The sequence below is a fragment of the Molossus molossus genome, unplaced genomic scaffold, assembly GCF_014108415.1.
Source record: "Molossus molossus isolate mMolMol1 unplaced genomic scaffold, mMolMol1.p scaffold_m16_p_8, whole genome shotgun sequence".
Lineage (NCBI taxonomy): Eukaryota > Metazoa > Chordata > Mammalia > Chiroptera > Molossidae > Molossus > Molossus molossus.
In genome coordinates, this window is record NW_023425402.1 from 68,275,006 (window position 1) to 68,289,170 (window position 14,165).

Below are 14,165 nucleotides of genomic sequence, written 5' to 3' on the forward strand. Positions count from 1 at the left end.
CACGGACTCTGAGAGGTCCCTGTTCAATTCTCCGTCAGGGCATATGCCTAGGTTGTGGGCTCAATACCCAGTTAGGGATGTGCGGGAGGCAGCTGATTGATGTTGCTCTCTCACATCGATGTTTCTATCTCTCTCTCAAAAATCAATAAAAACAGCCCTGGCCAGTTTGGCTCAGTGGTTGAGCGTTGGCCTGCGGACCAGAGAGTCCCGGGTTCGGTTCCCACTAGGGGCACGTACCCCCGCCCCCAAAATCAATAAAAACATATTTTAAAAAATACTTGGAGACAAATTAAAATAAAAACATAACTTTCCAGCCCGGCCGGTATGGCTCAGTGTCTGAGTGTTGACCCATGCACCAGGAGGTCGTCGGTTTGATTCCTGGTCAGGGCACATGCCTGGGTTGTGGGCCCGCTCTCTAGTGAGGGACATGCAGGAGGTGACCTATCAATGTTCTTTCTCATCGATGTTTCTATCTCTCTTTCCCTCACCCTTCTTCTTTCTCTAAAAATTAATAAAGAGAAAAAAAAAAGTAAAAACAAAACAAAACACAAAAAAACCCACACACTTTCTAAAATTTAGGGGATGTAGCAAAAGCAGTTCTAAGAAGTTTATAGCTGTAGTGTCTACCTCTAGAAAAATCTCAAATAAACTACTTAACTTTATACCTGAAAGAACTAAAAAAGAACAACAAAACCCAAAGTAAGTAGAAGGAAGGAAATAATAAATATTAGAGTGGAAATAAACAAAATAGAGACAAAAAAATAACAACAACAACAGAAAAGATCATTGAAACTAAGAGCTTGTTCTTAGTTTGAAAGGATAAACAAAATTGACAAAACTTTAGCCAGACTCATCAAGAGAAAAAGCGAGAGCCCAGATAAATAAAATCATTCTGAAAGAGGAGAGTTTATAACTGACACAACAGATATACAAAGGATCATTAATGAATACTATGAACAATACTATATACCAACAAATTGGACAACCTAGAAGAAATGGATAAATGCCTAGAAACATGCAACCTTCCAAGATTGAACAGGAAGAAACAAAAAATCTGAACAGACCAATTACTAGCAATGAAATTGAAGCAGTAAAAAACAACAAAAAACTACCAACAAACAAAAGTCTAGTACTAGATGGCTTCACAGGGGAATTCTATCAAATATTTAAAGATAATTAATACTGCCTGGCTGATGTGGCTTAATGGATTGAGTGTTGTTCCATGGACTGAGAGGTTCCAGTTTGATTCCTGGTTAGGGCACATGCCTGGATTGCTGGCTTGGGCCCTAATGGGGGGCATGTAGGAGGCAGCTGATCAATGTATCTCTCTCACATTGAAGTTTCTATCTATCTTTCCCTTCCTCTCTCTCTAAAAAAAAAATCAATGAAAACGTATTTTAAAAAGTAATTAATACCTATCCTTCTTAAACTATTCCAAAAAATTGAAGAGGAAGAAATGCTTCCAAAATTATTCTATGATGCCATTATTACACAGTACCAAAAACAGAGAAGACACTACAAAAAAGATTACAGGCCAATATCCCTGAAGAACATAGGTGTAAAAATTCATACCAAAGTTATTAGCAAAACAAATTCAATAATACATTAAAAGGATTATTCATCATGATCAAATGGGATTTATTCCAAAGATGCAAGGATGGTCCAACATTTATAAATCAGTCAATGTTATACATTACATCAACAAAAGGAAGGCTAAAGATCATATGACCATGTCAATAGATGCAGAAAAAAGCATTTGACAAAATTCAGTATCTATTTATAATAAAAACTCAACATAGGTGGGTATAGAAGAAACTTACCGCACATTAATAAAGGCTATATATGACAAGCCCACAACTAACATCATACTGAATGGTGAAAAGTTGAACACTTTTTCTCTAAGATTAGGAACAAAATAAGGGTGCCTACTCTCACCACTATTATTCAATATAGTATTGGAAATCATAGCCACAGCAATCAGACAAGAAAAATAAATAAAGGGCATCCAAATTAGAAAGGAAAAAGTAAAACTGTAGCTACTTACAGATTGACTCCACGAAGAAACTATTAGACTAGTAAGTGAATTTAATAAAGTTGCAAGATACAGAATGAATATATGGAAATCTATTGCATTTCTAGACCACAATAACAAACAATCAGAAGAGGAAATGAAGAAAGTTCCTTTTATAATTGCATCAAAAAACATAAAATACCCAGGAATAAATCTAACCAAGGAAGTAAAAGACCTGTACTTTGGAAACTTTAAGACATTGAAGAAGTCACAAATAAATGGAAGGATATACTGTAATCATAGATTAGGAGGATTAATATTGTTAAAATAATAATACTACTGAAAGCAGTGTACAGATTCAATGCAGTCTCTACTCAAATACCAATGGCATTCTGCTCAGAACTAGAGCAACTAATCCTAAAATTTATATGGTACCACAAAAGACCCTGAATAGCCAAAGTGATCTTTTTTTAAAACCCTCACCCGAGGATATTTTTCTATTTATCTTCAAGTGGAGAGACAGAGAGAGAGAAACATTGATGTGAGGGGGACACGTCGACTGGTTGCCTCCCACACAACCCCAACTGGCTGGGATTGAACTGAAACCGAAGTATATGCCCTTGGCTGGGATCGAACCTGGGACTCATTGGTTCACAGGCCGATGCTCTACCACTGAGCCAAAATGGCCAGGGCCAAAGCAATCTTGAGAAAGAACAAAGTGGGGGGAGGGGGTATCATGCTCTCTGATATCAAACTATACCACAAAGCTACCATAATCAAAACAGTATGGTACTGGCATAAAAACAACTATATAGATCAATGTGATAGAATAGAGAGCTCAGTAATTAATCCTTATATGGTCAATTAATTTACAACAAAGGAGGCAAGTATATACAGTGAGGTAAAGATAGTTTTTTCAATAAGTAGTATTGGGAGAATTGGACAGATACATGCAAAGAAATGAAACTAGACTACTCTCTCTCTCTTTCTCTTTTTTTTTTTTTATCCTCACCTCAGGACATTTTTTCAGGTAGAGTGGGAGGGAGAGAGAGAGAGAGAGAGAGAGAGAGAGAAGCATCGACATGAAAGGGACACATCGAGTGGCTGCCTCCTGCTCGATCCAACCAGGGCCGGGGACAAACTGCAACTGAGGTACGTGCCCTTAGCAGGAACCAAGCCCGGGTCTCTCTGGACCGCGGGCCGACGCTCTAACCGCTGAGCCAAACCAGCCAGGGCTAGACCGCTCTCTTATACCACATACAAAAATAAACTCAAAATGCATTAAAGACTTAAATGTAAGACATGAAACCATACAAATTCTATAAGAAAACATAGGCAATAAACTCTTGACACTGGTCTTAGCAATATCTTTTTGGATCTATCTCCTCAGGCAAAGGAAACAGAAGCAAAAATAAACAAATGGGGCTACATCAAACTAAAAAGTTTCTGCATTGCCCAGCTGGTGTGGCTCAGTGGTTGAGCATTGACCCATGCACCAAGAGGTTGCTGGTTCAATTCCCGGTAAGGGCACATGCCCAGGTTGTGGGCCCGATCCCCAGTGGGGGGTATACAAGAGGTGGTCAATCAGTGCTCTCTCTCATCAATGTTTCTATCTCTCCCTTTCCCTTCTCCTCTCTCTCTCTAATATCAATAAAGAAATAAAAAGTTTCTGCATAATGAAATATCAACGAAATGAAAAGACAACTGCCTGAATGGGAGAAAATATTCACAAATGATTTATCTGATAAGGGGTTAATATCCAAAATATATAAGAAACTCATACAACTCAACATAAAAATCTGATTAAATAATAGACAGAAGACATGAATAGACATTTCTCCAAAGAAGACACAGAGGACCAAAAGATGCTCAACATCACTAATTATCGAGGAAATGTAAATCAAAACCACATTGAGATACCACCTTACACCCATCAGAATGGCTAGTATCAAAAAGTCAACAAATAACCTATTACTGAGGGTGTGCACTGTTGGTGGGATTTTAAATTGGCACATCCACTATGGAAAACAGTATAGAGAGTCCTCAAAAAGATAAAAATAGAACTACAATGTGACCTAGCAATTCCACTTCTGGGTACTTATTTGAAGAAAATGAAAACACTAATTTGAAAAGATATGTGCACTCCTACTATGTTTATTGTAACATTATTTACAGTAACCAAGATATGGAATCAACCGAGGTGTCCATCAATAGATGAGTGGATAAAGAAGATGTGACATAGCCCAACTGATGTTGCTTAGTGGATTGAGCGTCATCCTATGGACTGAGAGGTCCCAGTTAGATTCCCAGTCAGCGTACATTTACAGGTTGTTCAATCCCCAGTAGGGGACGTGCAGAGGCAGCCAATCTATGTTTCTCTCTCACATTGATGCTTCTATCTCTCTCACTAAAAAATCAATAAAAAAAAAATTTTTTAAAAAAGATGTGACATATACAAACAATGGAATATTGTTCAACCATAAAAAGGAGTGAAATCTTGCCATTTGTGACAACATGAATGGACCTAGAGGGTATTATGTTAAGTGAAATAAGTCAGACAGAGAAAGACAAATATTGTATGGTTTCACCTGTGTGTGAAATCTAAAACAATAAAACAAATGAACAAACAAAATCAAAACAGAGTCATAGAAAGAGAACAAACTGATGGTTTGCCAGAGGGGAACGGGGTGGGGAAAGGAATAAAAAGGTGAAGGGGAATAAGAGCTACAAACTTTCAATTATAAGATAAATAAGCCACAGAGATGTAGTGTACAGCATGGGGAATATTGTCAATACTATTGTAATAATGTTATTAAAATATGTTTTCATTGATTTTAGAGAGAGAGAAAGGCATAGGGAGAAAGAAACATCAATCTGCTGCCTCCTGCATGCCCCCTACCAGGGACTGAACCTGAAACCCAGGCATGTGCCCTGACTGGGAATTGAACTGGGTACCTTTTGATGCATGGGACAATGCTCAACCAACTGAGCCACACCAGCCAGGACAATATTGTAATAACTTTTCATGGTGATGATGGTTATTAGACTTAGTATAGTGATCACATCATGAGGTATAGAAATGTAAAATCATTCTGTTGTATACCTGAAATTACTATAATGTATGCCCACTTCACTGTAAAAAAAAATTTTTTTTAATGCTAAACACAAACTTGTTTGATTTTATGAGTTCAGCCCAGAATCCAATTTGGGGTCCAGAATATCTTTTTCTTGGAGCATAGAAACTTAAAGTAACACTTTTATTTTATTGTTTAAGGCACTTTATAGTTTTCAAAGTGCTTTTGTTCTATTATTTCATTTCACATCATGAAATCTTTTCTTTTGCTAACTTAGAAATTTGAGAAAAGCAGTGTAGATGAAAGCATAGCCAATTTCTAGAGTAACTGGACTGGAACTTAGTTTTTATTGGTGAAGTTCAGCATACATCCCTAACTCAGACCATAGTCTGGAAGAATACTTTGTCCTGGAGTGATTGAGCTAAACAGCTCAAGTTAGTAGTAAGAGGTTTTGTATCAGATTTTGTAAGTGGTGCCTTTTGTGAGTTGGGGAAAGACTAACTGGTAGAAAATAAAAATTTATCTTTAAGGCATAGATAACATAATAATTAAGGACAAGAATGTCTAAAATTCTAAATTTAAATCTTTTTATTTTTTAATTTTCTGACCTGATATAATTGTGATTAAATAAAAGTTGTGTCTATAAAAATGTAAACATCCATTTGAATTACTTTGATCCCAACAAAGCAGTGGTTATGAGAGACCATTAGAAAGAAACATTGCCCTGCCAGTGTGGCTTAGTGGATTGAACTTAGGTCCCATGGACTGAGAGGCCCCAGTTCCATTCCCAGTCAGGGCACATGCCCAGGGTTGTGGGCTCCATCCCCAGTAGGGGGTGTAAAGGAAGCAGCAGATCAATGTTTCTCTCTCTCACATCGAAGTTTCTATCTCTCTCTCTAAAAAATCAATAAAAACATTTTTTTTTTTTTACAAAGGAAAGAAACATTGACATCATCAGTAGTAATGATAATAATCACTGATAACATTTCCTGAATGCTTGCTGTGTGCTAAGTGCTTTGTAGATGTTAACTCTTTAATTCTTTAAGTCAGAGCTGCTCATAATATCAATCTTCCCTGACAAGTGTCAAACTTTAATATGAAATTAGGGTACATTATATAATGTTTAGAAATATATTTATACACAAATAGTAAAAATTTTGAGAAAGAGTTATATACTCAAAGATAACATTTTGTAGCCTCTGTGTGTGTGTGATATATATATATATATAGCACTTACATGTAAAATGAAAGTTTAAAAATATACTATTATGTTTAATACATTGATATGCACACATACACACATATATACATTTTTGCAAGATGAAATCAACTCATTTTTAAAATAGAGTTTTAGATTTATAAAAAAATTGCAAAGATGTACAGAGTTCCCATACCCCTGCATCCAATTTCTCCAATTATTAACATCTTAATTATTATTATTAACTTATTTATTTTTGTTAGATGTTTTTCTTGTTAACATCTTAATTAATATTCCACATTTGTTATAATTAATGAGCTAATATTAATAATGAACTAACTTTATATTTCACCCAGATTTCCTTAGTTTTTACTTAATGTTGTTATTCTGTTCCAGGATCCCATCCTACCATTATATTTAGTCATCATTTCTCCAGTTCCTCTTGGCTGTGACAATTTCTCAGACTTTGCTTGTTTGGATGTCCTTGACAGTTTTGAGAAGTACTGGTCAATTATTTTGAGGAATGTTCCTCAATTGGGATTTGTTTTATTTTTTCCCTCCATGATTACACTGGGGTTATGGGTTTTTTGGGGGAAGATCACAGTGATAAAGTGTCATTTTTGTCACAACATATCAGGGATACAACTTGATCACATGGCTGAAGTAGTTTTTGCACTCTTTTTTTTTTTAAAGATACAGCCATTTTTTAAAAATTTTTTAATTTTATTTTTTATCCTCACCCGAGGACATTTTTCCATTTTTTTGTTCATACAGAGCGGGAGGGAGAGAGAGGAAGAGAGAGAGAGAGAAACATCGACGTGAAAGGGACACATCGAGTGGCTGCCACCCGCATGACCAACCAGGGCCGGGGACAAACTGCAACCGAGGTTTGTGCCCTTAGCGGAAACCGAACCCGGGTCTCTCCAGCTCTAACCGCTGAGCCAAACCGGCCAGGGCAGTTTTTGCACTCTTTTTTTTTTTTTTTATCCTCACCCGAGGACATTTTTCCATTTTTTGTTCAGGTAGAGTGGGAGGGAGAGAGAGCAACAGAGAGAGAGAGAGAAACATCGATGTGAAAGGAACACATCGAGTGGCTGCCACCCGCACAACCGACCAGGGCCGGGGACAAACTGCCGCCGAGGTACGCGCCCTTAGCGGGAACCGAACCGGGGTCTCTCAGGACTGCAGGCCGACGCTCTAACCGCTGAACCAAACCGGCCAGGGCAGTTTTTGCACTCTTTTTTTTTTTTTTTTTTTTTATTCTCACCCGAGGACATTTTTCCATTTTTTGTTTTTAGGTTGAGTGGGGGGGGCGAGAGGAACAGAGAGAGAGAGAGAAACATCGATGTGAAAGGGACACATCGAGTGGCTGCCACCCGCACAACCGACCAGGGCCGGGGACAAACTGCAGCCGAGGTACGCGCCCTTAGCGGGAACCAAACCGGGGTCTCTCAGGACTGCAGGCCCAAGCTCTAACCGCTGAGCCAAACCGGCCAGGGCAGTTTTTGCACTCTTAAGGCCACCCTGCATTCCTCCCTTTTCCATACGGTTCTTTTTGGAGGAACTCTATGTACAGTCCACACTTAAGGAGTGAGATATTGTACTTCACCTCCTTGAGGTTGGCATATTATTGGGAATTTTCTGTAGGAGAGATCTGTCTATGCCCCCCCTCCATTTATGTACTTAATCATTTACTTTTATCAGTATTAACTCATCGATATTTATTTTATATTTTGCGTTATAATCCATACTTTATTGATGTGCTTCCCCTCCCCCCAATAAAATGTTGTGGACAACTTTTAAAGTCAATAGAGTGAACATGATAACTTTTAGAGGTTATATATTATTTAACCAACCCTCTACTGATGCACCTTTTTGCTTCCCTTTTTCCCTTACTTCCAACAATGATGGAACAACATACTTGTATATTCTTTTTTTTTCCCACTTGTGTGACTATTTTTAGTTTATTATTCTAACCCCACCCCTAGGACACCTTATACTTGAGCTATGTTCACTGCTTCTCAAGCACACCTTGCTTTCCTCAGCTTTGCTATCTGTTCTCCACCTAGAATGCTCTTCCCCTATCTTTGCTTGCTGAAGTTCCCTGTTTGATTCAAGGCTCAGCCCAAAAGGCTACTTGCTGTAGAAGGTTTTCTCTAGCGTTTCAAATGTATTTCAATGGTCCCATTCCACTTCTCTTTGCTGAACATGTATTATAACACACCATCTGAGTCTCCTATTTTATCCCAGGATTTTTTCCTACTAGTTTATGAAGGGTAGAGACAGAAAAGCGATCAATCACACTCATCTGTGTACTCCATCACAGTGGTGGGTACATAAAGTAACTAGCACATTCAGTCTTTGAAATGATGAATCTGAGTAACTGAGAAATTAAGAAGTGTGCTCAATATTGCATAGCTAATTACTCTTCCTTTCTTTTCCTACATCGTTGTTCCATGTTTCAAGGAGACAGAGCAGTTGCATATAGGTGTTAGTTTTTAAGTACAAACAACTGTGCTGTAGTTTAAAAGTAATGTTTTCTAGCGGTCAAAAATGTTTATTTGAAGACTTTGGTATTACAGTCTGTGTCTTCCAAAATGAGCTTCTTCAATGAGCCAAGTATTTATAGGAAACTGTATATAAATGCAGGAGAAATGTAGTAATTAAATAAGGTCTCTGATCCTTCCGACTCTTTTTTAAGTAAGCAGGTGGCATAATGTATCTTACATGTTGTAATTAGTAATTAGAGGTGAACGCTAAAAAACAAAACCAAAAGACAATGTTTGGTGTGAGACTGTCAGTGAGCTGAGACAAGATCCCACACTGCTGCCACGTGGAGCCACCAGCCTGCACCTAGGCGACGCTTTGAGGCGGGTGACCTACACATCTGTGACCCCGCAGAGGGTAGGAGGCGGCTCCGCAGCAGGCGCGCGCATTTACTGCCACTCGCCGGCACCTGGGTCTGCGCTCCGCGGGGGGTGAAGAGGTGGGCCCCACCTCCGCTCTCCTGAAGCCCAATCATTTGACGATCCTGGGCACGTCCCGCTGCCGGCCACGCCCCCAGCCGGCGGGGCTGGGGGCGACTTTAAGAGCCGGCCGTCGGCCCCGGCTCCATAGGGGTGCCGGGCTGTGGACTAACTAGGAGGCCCGAGTCCTGAGCCCTGAGGCTCCTCCGCGCAGCCGCCTTTCTCGCGGCAGCCTCGGCGCCCTACGCCGCCCGCCCACCCGGGGCTCCAACAGCCCTCGCCTCGGCCTCGCTAGCCCGCCCGCCGGGTTCTGGGCAGCTCCCCCGGGAGCCCGCCGGGAACTCGCGCCCCTGGTGCTCCCGCGGCGCCCGACGGGGCCGGCTGGGGCCATGGTGCCCTCCCCTGCGGAGCCCGTCGCCGCGCAGGGCACGAGCGAGGCAGAGTCGCTCGGCCCCGCGCCCGTGGGGGCTGCTCCGCTGCCCGACCTGGGACCCTCAGACAGTCCCGAGGCGGCCGCCGAGAAGGTAGAAGTAGAGGTCGAGTTGGCGGGGCCGGCGGGTGCCGAGCCCCCTCAGCCTCCCGAGGGCGGCTGGGGCTGGCTGGTGATGCTGGCAGCCATGTGGTGCAACGGGTCGGTGTTTGGCGTCCAGAACGCCTGCGGGGTGCTCTTCGTGTCCATGCTGAAGACCTTCGGGTCCAAGGACGATGACCAGATGGTCTTCAAGACAGGTGAGGCGCAGCGCCCGCCGCGGCCAGCCCGGGGCACAGGCGCGGCCCCGCGAACGCATTCCGTGTGGCAAATGTGGGTTCACTCCCGCATGTGCGCCTCGGGGAGTTCCTGTGTGCCTAGGGTTTGGGGGGGCAGGGGGTGTGCTAAATACAGAAGGCGTAGGACGCAGCCAGATTGGGGATTGGTAAGAGGAAAGTGAGGGGTTGCCTTTTCCTGTTGTGTTCTTTATCGTACTTAACGATTTACCAAACTAGACGAGAAAGGTGCAGACTCAACATCCCCCCCCCCCCTTCTGTATAACTGTTGCGTACACTTTTCACTTTATCCTGTGAGCAGGCGTTGTCAACCCCATTTAGGTGAGCAAACTGAAGCTTGGTGAGTGGCAGAATGGAGATAGAACACACATCTTATGACTTAAAGGGCTAAATGATTTCCATTACTAAATCAGACTCCTTCCCTGCCATTTGGGGAACATTATTTGATTTATAGTCCTTTTTTAACCTTAATTTTCTATTATTTTTAAAGTGAATATTCCCTAGGCCTTTAGTGTGCATATACTGTAATGAATATACAACTGTTATAACAAATTCTAAGGCAGAGGTAATGTTGAGAGTTTTAATATCTTATATAAATAGTATTATCCTATTTGTATCATTCTGCAGTTTGCTTTTCTTTTACTCTGTGTTATGTCTGCAGTTTATCCATAAAATACCTCAATTTGAGCTGGTAGCTTACATTTTTTGTTTTAATTCATGATTTTCCATTGTATCACTGTATTATAATTTATTCATTGTCCCTTTATTAGACATTTAGATTACTTACATATCTACCATAACCACTGCAATCAATATTCTTGTACATTGTCTCCTTGTGCATGTGTTAAATAAGGTACCATATTTACCCTGGAATTTCTGTTCCATAAATAGCTCTTGAAGCTGCTGTGTTATGCAGGTCACAGGACTAGGTACAAAAGTGTTAAAAATGTAATATCATGTACTTACTAAGGAAGGCTACCATTAAAAAGTTTAGCAGTATAGATATGCATATGTAATAGTAAACAAAAATATTTTTGTGTCTTTTTTGTATGAGTATCAGGTTTCTGGGAGGGAAAAGCTCAAGGAGGCTGAATTGACAGAGTTACCATTTTAAGACTAGTTCCTCCAACAGTTAGCATATTCTTGCCTGGGTTTACAGATTTTTAATGCAGTCAAAACAACAAGACAACAGCCTTTCATTTACCACTGTTTTTGCAAACACAGGTAAGTTGATCCATAGGTGTCTGTGGGTTTTCGTTTTTTATTTCTCTCTTTCCTTCCTTCTTTTGAGATAGTGAGCAGCTGCTGGAGAAAGACCATGCTTTGCCAGGGATCAGAATTTTGCAATATATAAGCCTCTACCTACCAAGTTCCTTTTAGCTACAATATCCCAGTAAAAGGTGAGGGAGGGGACAGGACCTGCTCTCGAACTTTCTGAAGCTACATATTTTCAGGTTTCATGAATATTTTTCTTCTTTTATTTAGTTAAATTCTTGACAACTTTCAGTCATGTCTGAGGATTTGTGTTGTGTATGATAAACAGTATGCCAGTTAAATACTGAATATCTTTGTGCTTATCTGCATAACTACCATTTTGATTGTGCCCTTGAATAGAGGTTCCCAACTCAGGATAAGTGGAGACAGAAAACCAGCCTGTGTTCTGGGTGCCTTTTATCTAATTCTTACAAAGGGGCCTATGCACTTGTAATGACTCTGTGTAACACAGCAGCTTGATTGAACATTGGTCTTTATTTGGATGCTATGTAATACATGTACAACAAGTGCATTTTAAGGTATGAGGAAGAAAACTGATTTAACCTCATATGTGAAAAAAGGGTGACAAGATAGTTATTGGGCTAGTTAATGTTGAGATATGCCCTATCTCCATCCCTAACAAGGTGTTTCATAGAGTCCATCATCTACAAAAGGCACTAAAGTATTTGAGAATACCTGCTTTGAAGTTTGGCTTTTCCACTAATGCTGAGTTATCTGTCATCAAACATATGCAAGCTTCAAGTACAACAACAACAAAAATATCTAGAATTGTTTAAGGCTTTTATTTTTCAAAATTTCAGTCTCTTTCTTTAAAAATTTTTTTTCTTTTTTCTTTATTGCTTTTAGAGAGAGAGAGGAAGGGAGAGGGAGAGAGAGATAGAAACATTGATGAGAGAGAACATTGATTGGCGGCCTCCTGCATACCCCCCACTGGGGATCTGGCCTACAACCTGGGTGAAATTTTAGTCATTTTCTGTTACCCTTTTCATGATTGATAATCCCAGCATTAGAGGGCAGTTAATTGTTTCCATGTTTTCATTAGCTGCTTCATAGTGATTAGTCTAAGGGTACACAGGGAGGTTGTAGTAAAATGGGAACTAAGGTTTTCAAATGATGGTTCACATTTCTTGAGAACTTCCTATGTGCCAGCAGTGCTAAGCAGTTTACATGCATTCTTCTTTTTTTTTTTTTTTAATTGTTTTAGAGAGGAAGGGGGAGAGATAGAGAAACATTGATGTGAAAAATATCCATTGGTTGCCTCCCAAGATTGGGGACCGAACCCGAAATTTAGGTATATGCCCTGATTGGGAATCAAACCCATGACCACTCAACCAACTGAGCCATACCAACCAGGGCTATATGCATTCTTTTCTATATATATATATATATATTTTTATCCTCACCCGAGGACATTTTCCCATTTTTTTGTTCAGGTAGAGTGGGAGGGAGAGAGAGGAACAGAGAGAGAGAGAGAAACATCGATGTGAAAGGAATACATCGAGTGGCTGCCACCCGCACGACTGACCAGGGCCGGGGACAAACTGCAACTGAGGTACGTGCCCTTAGCGGGAACCGAACCCGGGTCTCTCAGGACTGCAGGCCGACACTCTAACTGCTGAGCCAAACCGGCCAGGGCCATTCTTTTCTTTTTTTAAAATATTTTTTCCTTTATTGATTTTATAGAGAGAAGTGAGAAGGAGAGATAGAAACATTGATGAAAGAGACCATCCATTAAACTTAATTTTTTTTTTCATCCTCACCTGAGGACATTTTTCCATTTTTTGTTAAGGTAGAGTGGGAGGGAGAGAAAGGAAGAGAGAGAGAGAGAGAGAGAGAGAGAGAGAGAGAGAGAGAGGCATCAACATGAAAGGGACACATCGAGTGGCTGTCTCCTGCTCGATCCAACCAGGGCCGGGGACAAACTGCAACCAAGGTACATGCCCTTAGCAAGAACCGAACCCGGGTCTCTCTGGACCACAGGCCGACGCTCTAACTGTGGAACCAAAACGACCAGGGCTTATGCATTCTTATTTAAACCTACTGCAACCCCATAGGATAGGTTTTATTTGTTATCTGTCTTTTCAGATGTGGAAACTCAGGTTTGCAGAGTTTAAATAAGCACTGGAGCCAGGATTCAAACTCAGCTTATCCGATTCCAGAAACTGGGTTTTAACAATTGGTCATATTGCATTGGCTAGATAATATTTTGCTAATCCAGTGTTCTTTATGTTGTGGATTAATTTAAGCATTAGCAGCTGATTGAGTACTATACCAGGAATGTTAGAAAAGAAGTCTGAAAGATCAGGGTCTCTGTTTCTTGATCTTACTTTACTATCAGTAAACAGTTGCCAATTGTTAATATCTCATGGAAATAGATTTTTGAAGTGTAGAGAGACTTCCATGATCATTTCATATGCCATTCAAACAAAAATCTTGGGTTTCCTTTGAAGAACTATGCTCCTTTAGTCTGATCCATAGCAGGACAATGCTGCTAGGAAGAACAGAAAAGCACCTTTCTCAGGCTCACTTTCTCCTCTTCACGGCTCTCTTAACTCTTATGTAACTCATAGGAAAGGGCCTGAAGAAATTCATTCAAACTAAGATATAAGTGAGTTTGCACATCCTAATGTTACTCATTCATTCTACAGTGAATTCATTACCAAGTATTTGGCACCCTCTGTGCAGGGCACTGGAGATTGGAATTGGGACAGCTGTTCCCAAGGAGCTCTGGATCTGCTGTGAGACACAAACAAGTAAAAAGACAGATAACATACTACCCTGTGGCATTTACAGTATACCAGGACCCAATCTTATTTCAAAAGGCGGAAATTCCAGGAATGGTGGGGGCTGGGAAAGGCATTTGATGGTCTCTTTCT

General features: G+C 40.5%; 1 protein-coding gene across 1 annotated transcript in view; it reads left to right on the forward strand.

The window, feature by feature from the left end:
* The first annotated feature begins 9,464 nt into the window (after positions 1–9,464).
* SLC16A10 (solute carrier family 16 member 10) overlaps positions 9,465–14,165 on the forward strand; it is a 126,703-nt gene continuing 122,002 nt past the window's right edge. Inside the window, exon 1 of the mRNA XM_036247715.1 lies at positions 9,465–9,978. Coding sequence (XP_036103608.1) covers positions 9,639–9,978 — 340 coding nt within the window. The 5' untranslated portion in view covers positions 9,465–9,638. The remainder of the gene's footprint in view (positions 9,979–14,165) is intronic.